Source organism: Akebia trifoliata, chromosome 9 (genome assembly GCF_017979445.1).
Source record: "Akebia trifoliata isolate Shusen 1 chromosome 9, ASM1797944v1, whole genome shotgun sequence".
In the NCBI taxonomy this organism is placed as follows: domain Eukaryota; kingdom Viridiplantae; phylum Streptophyta; class Magnoliopsida; order Ranunculales; family Lardizabalaceae; genus Akebia; species Akebia trifoliata.
In genome coordinates this window covers 3,158,425-3,177,610 of record NC_141383.1, presented here as the reverse complement: position 1 = coordinate 3,177,610, position 19,186 = coordinate 3,158,425, and the positions used below count along the sequence as shown (strand labels likewise).

At 37.2% G+C, this 19,186-nt stretch overlaps 3 protein-coding genes across 3 annotated transcripts; all 3 read left to right on the top strand.

The window, feature by feature from the left end:
• The first annotated feature begins 11,153 nt into the window (after positions 1-11,153).
• On the top strand, positions 11,154-11,996 carry LOC147394091 (putative disease resistance RPP8-like protein 2). The gene has a single exon (XM_086454554.1). The coding sequence runs from the start codon at positions 11,154-11,156 to the stop codon at positions 11,994-11,996; it is 843 nt and encodes a 280-aa protein (XP_086310680.1).
• LOC147394090 (disease resistance protein RPH8A-like) lies at positions 11,168-15,312 on the top strand. Its single transcript, XM_086454553.1, has 2 exons — positions 11,168-13,788; positions 15,166-15,312. Exons 1-2 carry the CDS (start codon positions 12,463-12,465, stop codon positions 15,310-15,312), a joined length of 1,473 nt encoding a protein of 490 aa, XP_086310679.1. The 5' UTR covers positions 11,168-12,462.
• A 37-nt stretch (positions 15,313-15,349) lies between these two features.
• LOC147394089 (putative disease resistance RPP13-like protein 3) lies at positions 15,350-18,427 on the top strand. The gene is given in 3 exon segments (XM_086454831.1): positions 15,350-16,420; positions 16,423-17,725; positions 17,868-18,427. Coding segments are annotated over 2 exon segments (2,316 nt in total). The 5' UTR covers positions 15,350-15,357; the 3' UTR covers positions 17,676-17,725; positions 17,868-18,427.
• The last annotated feature ends 759 nt before the right edge of the window (positions 18,428-19,186 follow it).

Below are 19,186 nucleotides of genomic sequence, written 5' to 3'. Positions count from 1 at the left end.
CTCGCTTGGAGAGAAGGGAAGGTGTTAGGCACCCTTCTCTCCCCGCCAAGTGATAGTAACCTTAACACAACTCTATCATTTTTTATTGAAAATGCAAAATAAAAAATAAAGTGCCACGTGTCGATAACTTGTACCCTAAGTAGGGATTTTTTTTCAGCATGATTATGAGATCATCCCATCGAAGGGGATAATCACTACAAACAATTAGCCTTAGGGATTACATGTATTTTTGAAAAAGTGTTGGCTATGGTTACGGATTCATTCTCATAAGTTGAGAAGAATCTGGATTCTGATTGCTTCAAAATATTTAAAAAGATTTAAAATTGATTTTTATTTTTGAAAGAGATTACAACCCCTATATTCTCAACTGAATCGAAGTACAATCTATCGGAGATAGGGGAGGGGAAACATTACATCCTAAGTCCTTCTAAAATAATAAAATAAAGAGAGGAGGGGATTATAGAAGAGGGATGAGGAGAGGGTGTAGAGAGAAGGGGGGTGAATTCCTTTGACCCACCTTGAAGCTTCAATCTTTTTTTCTTCTTCTTCTTAAATTCTTCTTCTTTATGTCCTTAGTGATTTAAGAGAATGTCATTTTTTTTATATGATTAAGGGAGTAGGGAAGAGATGATAAGAGAATTGAGTTGAGTGTAGTATTTTTTTATGTGAGACTTTGGGAGGAATTGGTAACCATTTTTGAAAGGGGGTGGGGGGTATTTATAGGTGTTGGGAGGATATCTTGGTGGTATAATGGGATGAATTATTGAGAGAGTAGAGAATGACAGGTTTTAAAGATGAGGGATATGAAATTTAGAGTAAATGGGAAGGTAATTGTGTAATAAGTGAAAATGGGTAGTGTTTGGATCTTACTCAATCCATTTGGGTGGAGTGTTTGGTGAGGTGAGATGAGTGATGTGTGATGGAGAGAATGGGGGTGTAAGGTGTTAGGTTGATTGGAGAGGTAAAGTATTTAGATTTAGGAGAATGGGTTGTGTAAAAGGTTAGGTGTTTGGATTTTTTGGAGGGTTAATGAATTGATGACATATGGCAAAAAGAATGAGAGATGGGTTAATTAGATGAATTGATTGGTGAGAGTAGGTGTTTGATTGGAGAGGAGGAGTGTTAGTTAGGTTTGTGAGAATGCTTTTGTAAGAAATGATAAAGGGAGGTGTGGATTGTGATGTGAGTTGGTGGAGTGTTTAGAGAAAGGTGATGACGACTTTTATTGAAATCCGGTATTTTTGGTTTCTGGAGCGAAGCGATGAAGGTGGGGGTACACCAAATCTTTGTTGGTGGGCCCACTAGACCATCAAGGGGTCTTAACGACCTCGATTCGATCAAAATGTCGTTTTTCAGTGATTTGGGCCTTTGAAGCTAGTTGACAACTTTTGTTAAAAATTTTGAATTGTTGGGTACTTTCAAGTAGGGGCTCGTTCAAATTGGGGTGTCTACAGAACATATGTAAAAACAATGTAATAATAACAATTTTTCAAAATATGGGTTAGAAGTTTTGGATTGAGTTGATTTTTTGTGATGATGATCTCTATGATGAGAAGATCATTATAAAAAATTAGTTCAATTTGAAACTTTTAACCTCATCAAAAGTGATGTAAAATGTGAATCGTTGAATTTTTACCAATAATTTTTAAACCACTTTTGATGGACTTAGAAGTTTCAGATTTAGCTGATTTTTTGTGAGGATGATCTTCTTATCATAGAGACCATCCTCGCAAAAAATCAGCTCAATCCAAAACTTCTAACCCATATGTTGAAGAACCATTGTTTTTTTTCATATCTCTCATGATCCGCCCCCATATATATATGGGTTGAGCTCCACATACACATAAAGCTACTCATAAAGTCACAACGTGTTTTGTCTTATATGGGCAAAAATATTCGGAATGGGCTGATTTTTTGTGAGGATGATCTCTATGGTGAAGAGATCACCCTTACCAAAAATTAGCTCATTTCGAAACTTCTAACTCTACTTTACAAGTTGAAGAATCGTGGACCGTCGGATTTCTATAAAATCACTTTTGATGAGGCTAAAAATTTTATAATAGACAGAGTTTTTGCAAGGAGGATCCCCTTGTATATATATGAGGACGGATCATGGGACATGTAAAACAATGTAATAATAATAAATTTTCAAAATATGGGTTAGAAGTTTTGAATTGAGTTGATTTTTTGTGAGGATGATCTCTATGATGAAAAGATCATCCTAAAAAACTCAGTCCAATCTGAAACTTCTAACCCTATTAAAAGTGATTTAGAATGTGGACCATCAATTTTTTACCTGTAATTTGTAAATCACTTTTGATGGATTTACAAGACCGATCCATTTGAACTTTCTTGAAATAACACACAAGCACTACCAAATGAAGTGTCACTTTAACTCGTTTGTCTTGTTTAATTCAGACGAGATTTTGAAAATCTCGTCCGATACGTATTGTTTAACTCGTGAATTATTCATTTCTATGAGGTCTTGTTTGTCTCAGACGAAATATTGAAAAATCTCATCCGAGACGTCCCGCTTATCTCATGATAGGCAGTTGCTCAAATTAGTTTGTGAGTTGGCCTCGTTCAACTCCAATATTGAGTTAACTCGGACGATACGTCTCGATCTCGGACAAGTTTAAAAACCATGACTTGGAGGGGTATGCCTATGGGTGCTCCTGTCTATCCCAATCTTAAAAAGTGAGATATTAAGTAGTGATGCCACTTTTTCTTCACATCAAGAAGAATGGCATATCCTTGCAGTCAAATAATAGTAGAAAGTCGAGTTCAAATTTTGTTGTTTATAAAAAGAATAATGCTAATGTGACGTACGAAAATTGTGCCAAGTGGATGAATCAATGGAATGATGTTACTGTGAAAAAAATCGAAATAACAAAGATAACATAATCGCACAAAACACAAGGATTTACGTGGTTTGGCAGTGTGCCCACTTCCACGGAACAAAACAAGAATAATCACTATTTTCTCATATGTTTTACAGTCATAGAGATCTCTATTTATATAATTGAGAGTTACTAAAACATGTAAAACTCCCTAAAACAGAAACTCCCAAAAATACAAACCCATGCAATTATGAGTAGTGTAACAAAATACAAGACATTTACATAAGTCACTTGTACGGAGAATAGAGTATAATCCTAATAATTAAATCCCTTAATCCATGTTCTCCCACAATTCTCTATCCCTCACCAATAATTCTAATTTTTTTTTTTCAATATCAATGGCATCCCTGTGAATTGATACTCATAGATAATTTATCTTAAACAAAGCCTTTACCAACCCAAGTGAGAATAGTGGGTAACGAAAAAGAAGTCAATGGTTATCTAGATCAATAAATGGTTAATCATATTTTAATTTTTAATACAATATTTTATCAGCTTAATTCCAAAGGTGGACGGCAATGGAAAAAATTAAAATATATATTGAGTTAGAATTGTATTCTTATGGGAGTCACTTTCTATGTCAATTATTGAACTGAAGCCAGGGACTAGTTAGTTCCCATACAAGGGGCTGATATAGTAAAGTTGTGATTTGGTTTAAAAGATGAAGAAACCATGAGATAGGACCCTAAAGCGCCCAATTTATACTGCTAGGATGATTTTGGGACCAACAAAGCTCTGTTCAAGACTTGTACTAATATTTGACAATAATTCAATTAGACTATGTTCCAGATGGCCAATTTTTGTTTGTACAAGGTTACACACCAAGTGCTCTAAATTTGATTTTTAAAAAATATATGAATAAAACCAGGGGTTGGGCATGGCATGGACTGTTTTCAATCCTGTTATTAATAGTTGTGCCACTTCCACATAAACTCCATCATGTTGGCTCGGCTCCGTCAAAGAACATTTCTCAGATCTGAAGTTAGTCATGTAAGAAAATCCTGACCACCAAATCCTGCCAATCATATATTCTTTGTTAGACTGCTCCAGTTTTTATTTATTATGGGAATACTTATTTGTTTAAGAAATTCATGATCTCAATTAAACTTTATCTGACATTAAAAAAGTGCTTTTGAGATTTTTTGATAAATGAGACTTCTTGAACTTTCTCTCTCTTGCCCGTTGTTCATATTTTTATTATTTTAGATTTTAAATCTTAAAAATGGTCGTTGGATTTATATTTATAATTTAACAACACAGTCTTTTTAGATTTTAAAAAAATATTTATATTTAAAAAAAAATATTATTTCTCGAACTTGATCTAAGGAGTTGAAAATAAACGGTTAAAGAATACTTGAATTTAAAAATAAAATTCAACTGTAAAATTTTTTTTTTTTTTTTTTTTTTTAAATTGATATAATTTTATCCTCTAAAATTCAAATACATTGTGATATTGAATGAGAGGTACCATAGAATAGAATAGAATAGAATACAGGTAAGGCAAGAGTTGAAGAAACTTATTATTAATAGCTAGATAGTGTTGGAATTATTATTATTATTATTATTATTATTATTATTATTTTCATAATTAAAATTATTTTGTGGCCTTTTCACATATACAAATTTTATATAAATACTGGATTGTAATTTGTTCAAAACATTAAGGATAAAATTGGAAACCATGTTAGTGGTCTGGCATTGGTTACCAGCATCAAATATGATGGGTTAGTGAACATCCTATCAAAACTTAAGTGGTATTCACCTAATACTAGAATTCTACGATGGGTAGAAAATCTAGTATCCTCTATTATAAATAGGTGGCCGTCCCCCCCCCTCTCTACACACAGATCATTCTATTATTGAGATAGAGGTTCCCATCACCAAAAGTGTAGGCAGAGTTGGGGTAGTGCACCTGTTCTTTGCAGATCAAGATTAACATACTCTCCGCGGATAATCGAAAAAGCGAATCCAGGTATTTTACAATTATTGTTCGTTCGATTCTATTATTGTATTGTTTGTTCAAGTTCAAATCCTAGATCCATGCTTATTATGTTCATAGTTATTGCAAACAATTGGTATCAGAGCCTTTGCGGATTTGTTCTTGTTCAAAACTGTTTGATTGAATCCAGTCGATTTATTTGATAATTAAATCTGCCATTATCTTTCTTCAAAGAAGATTAACGAAGGCAGGCAGGTTCCTAAATCTCGTTCTTACAATCTAAAAGAATCAGATTTTGATTAAATTCGAACTCGAATTTAAATTGATCTTGATTGAATCTGATACGAACCCCGATTTACATTTGAAATAAATCGATTATTGATTAGAAATCGAACACTATTCAAACCGAAATCGAATCTATAAGATATAAAGATTGTAAAACTCTGAAATCTAGATCTGTTAAGACCGAATACAAAAAAAAAAAAAGGAGGGTTTTTTCATTTTTCAAATTTCAGTCGATCAGATCTAACGATCTGAGTTGCGGGTTTTCAATCGGACGCTACCGGACGGTTTCCGGTGGCTGTATGTATCGTCAGACACCGTCGATCAGACCTGCCGGACGACGGATGGACGGCTGCGATCGAGTGGCGGCGCGGCTAGGGTTTAACAGAGTTCGGTCTTCTTGACGAAGAAGACGAACTGTTCTTCGTTTTGGGCTGGGCCGACTCAATTAAACTCTCGGTTGGGCTTTAAGTTTCGTTTTTGGGCCAGCCCGATATCGATTAGTTTACATAAGCCCGTTATTATTATCTGTTTGGGCCAAGCCCATATTAATATTCGGTTGGGCTTATTTATTGTGTTTGGGCTAAGCCCGTTTCATAGTGTAATTTATGAATTTATTAAGTCTGTTGGGTTAAACCCGTTTCAGACTCGAACCGACTCTCTTAACCGAACCGTTTGGGTCAACCTCTGACCCGATCTGAGTCCAACCGGTCCAGCCGAACCGGTTCAGTTGGTTCAAACATGAACCAGACCATAGAAAACCGGGTTTTTCCTTTAAAACTTTGAAAAATCATAACTAAATCGTTTTAACTCCGATTTAGACAAAACAAAAGTCCATTTTGAATATTTTTTCGAGATCTATTCAATAAAAATGTTAAAACAATTCATTGACAGCAACCTATAACAGTAAAGTCCAGATTAAGTTGTACCCTTTTGGAGAATATATCTATAATTGCTTTCTTTTATATTGAATGATTTATTTTGTTATTTGAATGTACCCACATGCAAAACTAGAATAATTAGAAAGCAAATTTAGATATATTAGGGTATAGGTCTTGCTTATAGGGGTTTAGGAAGACATTTTGAGTGATAGTTCAAGGAACGTGATGGAAATAGGATAGTAGTCTGCCTAAAGGTGACCGTTCTATGGAAGTTACGGGTTCTTGAATTCTGAGACTTAGTATCTCATTAAGATCACTTTGTGGCACTCTTTTACATGAAATCACTAATTTATGCCCAAAGGTGATTTAGGGATGTTTGTGTAGATTGAGTGAATAGAATAGTCACAAGTATGAAGGGGAGAGAAGGATAATCTTCTTGCCTAAAGGTGTGGATAGCGTCTGGATTGAACTGGAACATGAGTGGTTAGGTCTATGTGCGAACTCCAACGCAATTTTAGGGAACATATAGCATATTAAGATCTCAGCCCAAAGGTGAGTCTTGATGATGTGACTTGTTTGTACCTGCAGAGTGGAAAGTTTTACCCTTAATAAAACACTCTGAAACGATTCGACCAAAACCCCTGGTACGAATTGAAAGAATTGAATCCCACAGTATATATTTATACATATATTAATGTTTGACCATATTTTAATGCAGTTATGGATGGGTCATTGATTCAAAAGAGTCTGGCAGGGATTGAGCCTCTTAATGGCTCTAATTATTCATCTTGGAGGATGAATATTGATATTCTGTTGGGATGCATGGGTTTTTGATTTTGTTCTTTTTGAGGACATCCCACCAGCTCCACTTTCAGATTCTACGGAGTTGGTAAGAACCCATTTTGCTAAATGGGAAAAGGCTAATAGATTGTCCATGATGATCATTCGAGCATCTATTAGTGAGACTTTTCGAGGTGGTATTCAGACCACAGATACAGCTAAGGAACTGTTGCAGGTTATCAAGAAACAATTTGTGGGAACAAAGAGATCAGTTCAGTATGAGTATTTGGGTCAGCTAATGTATCTGAAGTATGATGGTAATGGAAATGTGCGGGAACATATTCTAAAGATGTCAAAGCTTGTCATTGGTCTCCGTGAACAAGGGATTATTTTTGAAGATGATCTTTTGGTTCACATGGCAGTTTTATCTCTGCCTAAATCTTTTGATACTTTTAAGGTAAATTACAGTGCACAAGAAACTAAATGGGATTTGAATCAACTGATTTCACTTTGTGTTACTGAGGAAGCAAGATTGAGGGGATCGAGGGTTGAGTCAGCTCACTTGGCAGTTCACCCAAATAGCAAGAAAGATTTCAAGAAAGGCGGCAACAAGAATTTTAAACAAGGAAAAGAGTTCAAGGATTTCAAGGATCAGAAAACAATCAAGGAAAAGATAGAGATTGAGAAAATAGATAATGAAGATTGCTGGTTTTGTAAGAAGAAGGGACACATGAAGAGAGATTGCTTTACGTATAAGAACTGGTTGCAAAAGAATCAAGGAGGGGTTCGACAGCAAGATAAACCCTAGACCAAAGGATAAATTTTTCTTAGGAATGCAGAGGCATTGTAGGTTGAGGTTGTTGGAGCTTATCGTCACATTCTCGATATAGGACATTCTTTGATTTTAGAGGAGATTTTCTACATCTCGTCTTTTAGAAGAAACATTCTTTCCATTTATAGATTGGACATTGTTGGACATTTTTATTTATTTATTTATTAGATGATATTTATCAGTTATCGTTGGATAATTTGTTTGTTTCTCCTCTGTTATGGTTATCTGTTGATTCGTATGTGCAGGGGTCTAAGCATTCTAGTTCGTTAGAAAAACTCTTCTGCATTATGACTTTTGAAATTAGATCACATTTCTAATAAAGACTGGAATCCTTAATTTTAGGAAAGAATTCTAAGTCCTCTAAATTTTCAGATTTTTGATGTTTGTATGAATTGCCTTAAAGATAAGATGATTAAGCAACGGAAGTTTGAAGTTACTAGGGTTACCGATTTGTTAGGTTTCTTGAATATGGTCAAAACAGTGGGAGTGAAAAGCGAAGGAAGATTATATTTGAAGAGAAACGTAGTGATCCACCAATATGTTTTATTCCGCAACCTTTACCTCATTTAGTGGCATCACCTATCCGTACAGTCGTTGTAGAAGATGCAACAATCCAACCAGAACTCAATCCTCAAGCAGTAGTTATTCCAGTTCCACAACCAATTATTCCCATTAGGAGATCTACTCGAGAACGCAGACCCGCTATTACAGATGATTATGAGGTATACTTTCAGGAAGGAGATGCTATAAAAGGTGATGTAGATGATCCTTCAACATTCAAAGAAGCAATGGACTCAAATGAATCTCAATTCTGGCAGGAAGCAATGAAAGAAGAATTGAGATCTATGAAAAAGAATGAAGTATGGGAACTGACGATGCTTCCAGAAGATCGTAAGATAATAGAATGTAAATGGGTTTTCAAAACTAAAAGGGATTCAGAAGGTAAGGTAGAGAGGTTCAAAGCAAGACTTGTAGCAAAGGGTTTCAAGCAAAAGCCAGGTATTGATTTCCGTGAAACTTATTCTCCAGTTTCTTCTAAAGATTCACTGAGGATCATCTTGGCGATAGTGGCACACTATGATTTACATTTACATCAGATGGATGTAAAAACTGCTTTTCTGAATGGTGAACTGGATGAGGAGATTTACATGGCACAACCAGATGGTTTTAAAGTTGATAAAAGAGAACATCTTGTCTGTAAGCTTAAAAGATCAATTTATTGGTTGAAACAAGCATCAAGACAGTGGTACTTGAAATTTGATCAAGTGGTAACCGGATACGGATTTAAAGAAAATGTCGTCGACAAGTGCATATATCTCAAGATGAGTGGGAGTCGATTCATCATTCTTGTACTTTATGTTGATGATATATTGTTGGCAAGTAATGATGTTCATCTCTTGTGTGATACTAAATCTTTTCTGTCAAAAAGTTTTGATATGAAAGATATAGGAGATGCTCAATATGTTCTAGGGATTAAAATTCATAGAGATAGACAAGCTGGTTTTTTGGGTTTGTCACAGAAGGCATACATTGAAAAGGTGCTCAAAAGATTTGGTATGGATAAATGTGCTCCTGGTGAAGCTCCTGTGGTAAAAGGAGATGTATTCAGCCAAGATCAGTGTCCCAAGAACAAATTTGAGAAGATGGAAGTCGATGCATCAGAATATGCCTCAGCAGTCGGTAGTCTTATGTATGCAATGATTTGCATCCGACCCGATATCAGTTATATCGTTGGTATGCTTGGGAGATATCAGCAGAACCCCGGTGTTACTCATTGGAGAGCAGTAAAGAAAGTACTTCGGTATTTGCAGAGAACAAAAGATTTTATGTTAGTATATAGAAGATCGAGTGAGCTTCAAGTTGTTGGTTATTCTGATGCAGATCATGCTGGATGTCGTGATAACTTGAAGTCTACTTCAGGTTATATTTTCATGCTTGGGCATGGAGCTATCTCATGGAGAAGCTCAAAACAGACCATTCTGACAGATTCGACCATGTATTCAGAGTTTATTGGATGTTATGAAGCAACTCGTCAAGCAGTTTGGTTGAAGAATTTTATCGATGAATTAAAGATTGTTGATTCCATTGATAGACTTATTATTATTTATTGTGACAACAAGGCTGCTACTGATTTTGCAAAGAATGAAAGAGTGACCAGAGGAAACAAGCACATTGAAATAAAATACCTTTTAGTATGTGAAAAGGTTCGTGAAGGATTGATCGAGATTACCAAGATAGATTCTGGTAATATGATAGCTGACCCTCTCACAAAAGGACTCCCGCCTAAGATTTTCAAGGAACATGTAACTCGTATGGGAGTTATCATGTCATTTATTCATGTTATTTAAGTGTTAAGTTTGTTTTATGCTTGTTTTGATTCATTTATACTCTTGATAGACTATTTATTGCTGCTTAAAGAAATTAATTATGACTAGTTATTGTTTATGTATTATTGTGTACACATGTTAAGTTGCCTGTGAGTAGATGTACTCGTAAAGTATTAAAGAAATGCTTGGACTAGACGTGACTTGGCATCACGTTGATGAAGTCTTCATTCTGGATAGAAAGGTGATGGAATATCACATAACTGGTTGCTGGTAAGATATCAGAATGACATACGATGAGTATGAAGCTGGACACCTAGGGAATGTACATACAGACTACATTGAAGGTTGTACATTGCCTTAATACCACAAAGAAAGTTCACGTAAAGGTAAACTCCTGAATTTATTGATGGTACTAGTTTTGAGACCATGGAACTGTCTTAGGGTCGACATATGAGCACTTTGTTACATCCATGATCCATTATTAGTGGTATCTTTGAATGAAGGTGACAGTTAAAGATTATCTGAATTGTTTTGAACAATTGTTTTTCAAAAGAGTGCACTCGATTATTCAAAAGGTAACAATCCAGAGAGTCGTTTTAAACAAAAGGTATATGTGAAGGCCAAGTGGGAGATTGTTGGAATTATTATTATTATTATTATTATTTTCATAATTAAAATTATTTTGTGGCCTTTTCACATATACAAATTTTATATAAATACTGGATTGTAATTTGTTCAAAACATTAAGGATAAAATTGGAAACCATGTTAGTGGTCTGGCATTGGTTACCAGCATCAAATATGATGGGTTAGTGAACATCCTATCAAAACTTAAGTGGTATTCACCTAATACTAGAATTCTACGATAGGTAGAAAATCTAGTATCCTCTATTATAAATAGGTGGCCGTCCCCCCCTCTCTACACACAGATCATTCTATTATTGAGATAGAGGTTCCTATCACCAAAAGTGTAGGCAGAGTTGGGGTAGTGCACCTGTTCTTTGCAGATCAAGATTAACATACTCTCCGCGGATAATCGGAAAAGCGAATCCAGGTATTTTACAATTATTATTCGTTCGATTCGATTATTGTATTGTTTGTTCAAGTTCAAATCCTAGATCCATGCTTATTATGTTCGTAATTATTGCAAACAGATAGCATCTGCTGCTGCTGCTGATAAACCATCTAGATCGATTGATTGACCGAGGAAGAGATGGCCGTCGATACTGTTGTCTCTTTAGTGTTGGAGAAGCTAAGACAGCTACTAATAAAAGAAGCAAGTTTGCTCGATGGATTGGAGGATGCAGTAAAGTCACTCTGTGATAAGCTGGAAATGATGGAGCCCTTCCTCAGGGATTGTGGGAGGGTATCCCAAGAGGACGAATCTGTAAAGTTGTTCTTAAACCAAATCAGAGATCTAGCTTATGAAGCTGAGAATGCTATCAACAGATTTGTCGCTGCAAAACTTAGTATGGAAAGATTAACGAATTTCGTTCGACCTAAATTTGGGAGTACGAAGCTTATGATGCTTGATGTTCTAAGAGGGATCAATGATATCATGAAGAGGATGGACGAAATTTATTCAACTAAAGATAAGCTTGGGATAGTAATTAATATGGCTTCAAATCAAGCTTCAGAAGAGGATGTTGTGGGCCTTAAGGATGAGTTAGATACATTGTTGAAGCGGATGTTTGAAGGAGATCAGCCAGCGGAACGCACAGTCATTTCCATTGTAGGAATGGGCGGTCTGGGGAAAACAACTCTGGCTCAGAAGATTTACAATCATCCAATCATTAAATATGAGTTTGAAAGCCGTGCATGGGTGACTGTATCTCAAAAATATAAACTTAATGAACTTCTGCAGAGTCTCATAAAACAATTTACAAGAATCACAGAAGCAATGGAGATGATGAATGAGCACGACCTGGGTAAGGTTCTCTACAACCACTTGACAGATACTAAATACTTGATAGTCATGGATGATGTCTGGAAACGTAAAGTCTGGCGAGATTTGAATTCATTTTTCCCAATCAGGGGAATGGAAGTAGAATCTTGATCACGACACGAAATAACCAAGTGGCTGTGCAAGCCAATACAGACCAGCCAAAGTGTCCTCCGCACCATCTGCGCTTTCTAGACGAAGAAGAAAGCTGGGACCTATTCCGAAACAAGGCATTCCAAGGAAAAAATTGCTCATTAGAGTGGGTAGAGGTGGGACGACAGATCGCACATAAATGTGGTGGGCTGCCCTTAGCCATTGTTGGTTTAGGAGATTTACTATCCAGACAGGAGCCCAACTTGAACGAGTGGAGAAGATTTACCCAACATGTGAGTACCTATCTCGCTTACGAGTCAGATCCGTGTAAAGATAAATTGGCTTTAAGCTATGATGCTCTGCCTTATTACTTGAAGCTTTGTTTCCTATATTTTGGTATGTTCCCTAAAGATCATGAAATCCCAGCAAGACACAGTTGATCCAGCTGTGGATAGCAGAGGGATTTATTCAAGAAAAAGATGGAGAAATGATGGAAGATACTGCAGAAACATGCTTGGAGAAGCTAGTTGATCGAAGCCTTATCCAAGTGGCAAGTAGGAGGTCGGATTATGGGGTGAAGACGTGCCGTATTCATGTTCTTTTGCATGATCTATGCATTTATGAAGCTCAAAAAGAGTGTTTTTTTTTCCAGATTCATGGGCATGAAATAAATTCTCCTCCCCCAACAAATCCTATTCGGCTTGCTGGGAGTTATGGGAGTCTTGTAGACATTATTAGCAACCCCCATGTTGTTGCAAGAGTCCACTCTCTCCTTTGTTTCACCCAAAGCTCAGATGCTTCTTCAGATTCGAAATCTGATGCTTCCCTCAATGTTCATAAAAGATTGCCACTGCTTAGAGTGCTGGGGATGGAAGGTTCGGGTTGTATACCCAAGGGCATAGAAGGGCTGGTTCATTTGAGGTACTTCCGGGTGAGAAGCAAAACTACAACTGAAACAATTCGACACTCCTTCTACGAGTGCTGGGATCTTCAAACCCTGGATTTAAGATCAGGCTACTTCCCTCATGCACAAGACGCACCAGACGCACCAGACAGTATTTGGAAGATGAAAAATCTAAGACATGCTTATTTCCAAGGCCAAGCTCTTCTACGTAAGCCACCCCGGTCTTTGTCATCGAAAAACAATGATGACTCTTCACTAAAGTACCTTCAGACTTTGTCTACCATATGTCCCAGTAATTGTACACGCCAAGTCTTCTCCAAACTACCCAATCTTTTAAAATTGGGAGTTTGTGGAGACTTAGAATCCTACATTTATGCTTTACTCGATAATCTCGTGATATTAATGCACCTTCAGTCATTAAAGTTGGTAAGACACCATTCTTTCAAACCACTGACAAGAATTCCAAATCAGTTTCCGCCAATGCTTACCAAACTCACCTTACGTGACACTGCACTACACGAAGATCCCATGCCGGTGTTAGGAAATCTACCAAAGCTTCAGATTCTCAAATTGGTGGGCGATACATACAATGGGTTCCAGATGGTTTGTTCATCAAAAGGGTTTCAACAACTCCAATTCTTGAAAATTGTGAGATTGAAAGTACGTGAATTAATAATCGAGAAAGGAGCAATGCCGAACGTAAATCATTTGGTTGTCCGTGACTGCGATCATCTATATACTTTTGACGAAGAAGATTTGCAGCTGTCTGCTGTTAAGAATGCAATAGAACAATGGCAAGAGATAACAGCAGCAAGAGTTGAAGAACAAGTTGAGGAACAAGTTGAAGAAAAAGAGATAAAAGATGAAAGCATACGGCACATAAGTGTACATGGTTTCCCCTTTATCAAGGTATATCCATGGATCCACACTGATTTTGTTTTTTGTTTTTTTTTCCCTAAGTAGGCCAAGAGTATAATAGAACTACAATTTTGTTATACATGTTCAAAAGCCCAAAAAAGAAAATTATAATCTTTCTTCCATAGAAAACAACTGTCACTCCTAACGAATTAGGATTAGCATCCTACAAATATAAAACTACGATTTAGACCTTTGGATTGGAAGCTTTCCCCTGGACCCCTAATAGGATGGGGGGGACTGACCCCTGCAACCCTCCAACAAAGAGAGGAGCAGGCTTCTCGATCATGGGGAACATAAAAAATCATGGCTCCATCATGCTATTCTCGATCAGTGCTAAAGGAGCACACATAATCAATTGCTCCATCCGTGCATATCAGTACCATCATGCTCCAAAAAATACAACAGAGCACACATAATCAACATGGATGGTGTGAGTGTGAGGTGAGTTCCACCTTCATACAATAGTAAATATTTAATATAAAATATTCTATCCATATATATTTGAATGTTGTCTGTTGATGCTAATCTATAGACCAATTCATATGTATTCTTTGAGATCAATGATTTTCTGCACACTGCCACATCAGTGCAGTGTCCAAGGAAGTCAGTTTAGAACAACTCTTTCCCTCTTTCTATCTTTGAGGTCTGATGGAAAGGTCTTATGAGGCTCTGTTCAGATGCTAGTGATTCATTAGAAAAGGCATCCCTAGAAAAACTGTACTAATTGCTAGACAAGTTAAGTAATTGACTTTATATTTACCAAGTTGACTCGAGAAGTTTGTTCTATGGAATTTTGGGGCCAAATCATCTCAAAATCCAAGTAAATTTAGTCAATTCAATGATTTTTTTTTCCGCTCAACAGACCAATCAAATGAGCCCACGTGAATTGACGTGGTGTGCAGTGGAGAGCCTGTGAGCACTGTGATGATTAAAATCCACTCTCTTTTTATAGTTCTTTTGGTGCAATCAAATGCCTGAATTCATTTTATTTTCCATGACCAATTTTTCCTAGTTTTACTTTCTGAAAATAATTGTCAAACACAAATAAATAATCCGTTTGTATTGGGAACAAGATAATGGCTATGAGAAAGATCCCCACCATTTACAATTAGATAAACACTTCCCTTACAAACTTAGAAGGACTTGAAATCTTGCTAAGAGTTGTTGAGCTCAAATGGATTGCCACATTGGCAATCCATACACCACAGCCCTCTATATTTCATGGGAAAACTCAGATCCGATATTCTTTGGACTTGACCCAAGGTGTTGAAAATGGATGGCTACTGAACTCCCACCAAACTCCCAAACTTAAAATTAAAATTCAACTGTGAAGTATGCTTCTTGAAATTAACATAGTGGCATCTGCAGATGGATCGAAATCGATTGGATGGAGAGATGGCCGATACTGGTGTTTTCTCTTTTCTCTTGGAGGACCTAAGCCAGCTACTACTAAAAGAAGCAGATTTGGTTCGTGGAGTGAGTATGAGGTGTCTCTCTGTGATCAACTCAAACTAATGATCCCATCTCAAGATGAGCGTATACCAAAACGAAAAAGCAAAGATGTTCCTAAGCAATATCAGAGATCTTGCTTTTGAAGCTCAGGATACTATCTACACATATGTCTCTGCACAAGATAGTAGCAGGAGGGGTGACTTCGTCCATATGACAAAGAAGCATGAGGTTCCAAAAAAGATCAAGAACATCAAAGAGAGGATGAAAGAAATTTTTTCTACCAAAGATAAGTTTGCGATAGGAATAAAGAAGGCTTCAGAAGCATCAAAAGAGCGCCCGTCTCATAGGAAAGCTTGTGTCATTGAGGAAGAGGATATTGTGGGCTTTAAGGATGAGGCAAATACGTTGGTGGAACGGCTTATTGGAGGGAAGTCAGAACGTGACGTCATTTCCATTGTGGGAATGAGTGGCCTAGGTAAGACGACTCTAGCCAAGAAGATTTACAATCATGAAAGCATTCAGAATGGGTTCCAATACCGTGCATGGGTGACAGTGTCTCAAGAATATAAACCTAAGGAGCTTCTGCAGAACCTCATAGAACAATTTATAAGAATTACAGAAGATATGGAGACGATGAGTGAGGAACAGCTGGGAAAGGTGCTCAAGAATTGCTTAACAGGCGGCAAATACTTTATAGTCATGGATGACGTCTGGCTAGACTTGAACTCATTTTTTCCTAACCAGGGGAATGGAAGCAGCAGAATCATGATCACGACCCGCAATAACGAAGTGGCTATACAAGCCAATCCAGTACCAAACTTCCCTCCACACTATCTACGCTACCTAGACAAGGAAGAAAGCTGGGAGCTATTCCGAAATAAAGCATTCCAAGGCAAAAATTGCTCTCCACAATGGGAAAACGTGGGAAGACAGATGTCCGGAAAATGTGGTGGGCTGCCACTAGCCATTGTTGCTTTAGGGAGCTTAATATCAGAAAAGGAGCCAGACTTCAACAAGTGGAGAAAAGTTACCAAACATGTGGGTAATTTTCTCGCCGAGCATCCAAATCTGTGTAAAAATGCATTGGTTTTAAGCTATGATGCTCTGCCTAATTACTTGAAGCCTTGTTTCCTATATTTTGGTATGTTCCCGAAAGATCATGAAATCCCCGCAAGACATTGATCCAGATGTGGATAGCAGAGGGATTTATACAAGTGACTGGTAGAGAAACACTGGAAGATACTGCAGAAACATACTTGGAGAAGCTAATTAATCAAAGCCTTATCCAAGTGGCAAGTAGAAGGTCAGATTATGGGGTGAAGACGTGTCGTATCCATGTTCTTTTGCATTATCTATGCATTGCTCAAGGCCAAAAAGAAAGATTTTTCCAGATTGATGGGCCTGAAATACATTATCCTTCCCCAACAAATCCTGTGCGACTTGCTGGGAATTATGAAAGCTTCGTGCACATCATTTGCAACCCCTATGTTGTTGCAAAAGTCCACTCTTTCCTTTGTTTCACTGAAAAATCAGATACCTTGGGATCGGGTGGTAATGATAAGTATAATTTCAATGATATTTATAAAAAATTTCCATTTCTTAGAGTGATGAGGATTGAGTCTTCATCAACGGCAGGTAATGCTTTGTGCGGTGAAATGATGGGAAAGCTGATTTATTTGAGGTACTTCAGGATGAGTAGCGAAATTTCCCTCAAAAAAATTCCTCCTTCCATATGCGATGCTTGGAATCTTCAAACTCTTGATATAAGATCGAGATGCCTCCCCAATGCACCAGACGAGATTTGGAAGATGAAAAAACTAAGGCATATACATTTCCAAGGCCAAACTCGGCTGCCTCAACCATCAAATGACGATGACTCTACGCTAGAGTACCTTCAGACTCTGTCCACCATATGTCCAAGCAGTTGTTCAAGCCAAGTCTTCTCCAAACTACCCAATCTTTTAAAATTGGGAGTTTGTGGGGATTTAAAACCCCACATGGAAGCTTTGTTCAATAATCTCAGTATATTGAAGAACCTTCAGGTATTCAAGTTGATAAGAAACACCCTCTCTTTCAAGCCACCGACGAGAATTTTAAGTGGGTTGCCACCAAGCCTTACCAAGATCACCATATGTGATACTTCACTACGCCAAGATCCCATGCCCGTGTTGGGGAAGCTACCAAACCTTCAGATACTCAAATTGGTGGGTGATGCATACTACGGGAGTCGGCTGATTTGTTCACCTCATGGATTTCCACAACTCCAACTCTTGCACATTGTGAGATCAAATGTGCGTTATTTAATAATCAATGAAGGAGCAATGAAACGATTAAATCGTTTGGTTGTTCGTGACTGCCCTTCTTTGAATTTGGACAAGGCAATGCCACAGCTTACTTCCCAGCAGCTGGTTGTTGAGCACACATGACATAACCAAGGTACTGAGGGGTTGTTATGGTTGGTGTGAGCATGTGTCAGGTAAGTTCCACAATGATATTCTTTTTGCTAATGACTCCTACTTTATCTTCAGTTTATATCATATAGATGCTTAATGGATAAAAATCTCTTTGAAGTATAATTTGTATCTTCTCACTCTGTTTTTTTCCATTATGATTGAAAGGGATGGTTGAGTGAACAAGCAATCAGGGTATCTTGCTTTGAGGCAGACCTCCTAACCCAGGCCGCACCTCCATAGTCGAGGAACACTCCAAAAACCTGACTTCCATCTCAGGTCACTTCCAAGAAGCCCCTCCTATTTGTTCACATGCAACCTCCAGGGTTACTCACCGTGTCACTAGAAATGTGGAGGAGAAGGAAGGTAGGAGACCATTGGATGGGCATCCTCAAGCATCTGGTGACGCATCAGGTTTTTTCATCAATTGGCCGATATTTAATGAGGGAAGAAGTCTCAAGCTTTCTGTTGCTTTTTTTTTTTTTTTCTCTTTTAGTTCACTATTGACATCAAGTTGGTTTGCCTCAGTTTTAGCGAACTATCTGTGATTTCCTGTTCCGTATCTGTGGGATTAAAGGACATGAAGGGAGGAAATCTCCATGTGGTAGGTGGATTTACAGTACTTGATTGGATTTCAAAAGGTTTCCTTTCGGAAAAATAAGAAATGTTCATTATTGCTTTTGGAATCCTTTCAACAAACCTTATTGTCTATGTAACTCTAAGAAGACAATGTTTACTTTTTTTTTTTTTAAAGATAATAATGTACATATAGTATTTTATTAGATTCAAGTAAATTGAAAAATGATTTTACTTTTTCCCCAAAGTGTATGCATGATTTGTTTTGTTCATATGTCAAGCAGAGCTCATCAGTAATTCGACTCCCTTATCACACAAATTTGGATTGGTTTCAAGACATTTGTATGAAACAATTCTAAACGGTAAAAATACTCCGGCCATGATCCAAAGTGTTGCACAAGTCCATTGTTTATACAATTCCAATCATGAATGATAATAATAAGAGTTGTGCTGGAGTGACCTCAAGCTGGAGTCTTATATTGCACTTCTTGATGTGAAAGTGGATGGGAATCATGGATGGTTTTTCACTCGTATCTCAATGAAAAGAATCTATGGTTCCCATTCACTTTCACGTCAAGATGTGCAATATGAGGTTACAGCCTGCTGAAGTCACTTCAGCATTATTCTGCTCCATACTTCACTCTTTCCTGTAGTTTGGCTTAGACCCAGACGTTGGACACTGTTTTATGAAACCTTGGAATTACTAGAGTGCTGGATTTAGGTGATGTAGCTAGACATAGAGAACTTTTCTAACATGAGAAAGGTAACCTTAGGAGACCAAAGCTATGGTGACCAATGCCAACACTAGAGCATCTTTTTAACATGAGATCCTAAAATTAAAGAAGTCATTACATGCCCGTGTGTGATTAGTTACTCAATTGGTGGGTTTCCTAAAACTCCAAGTAGTGCAA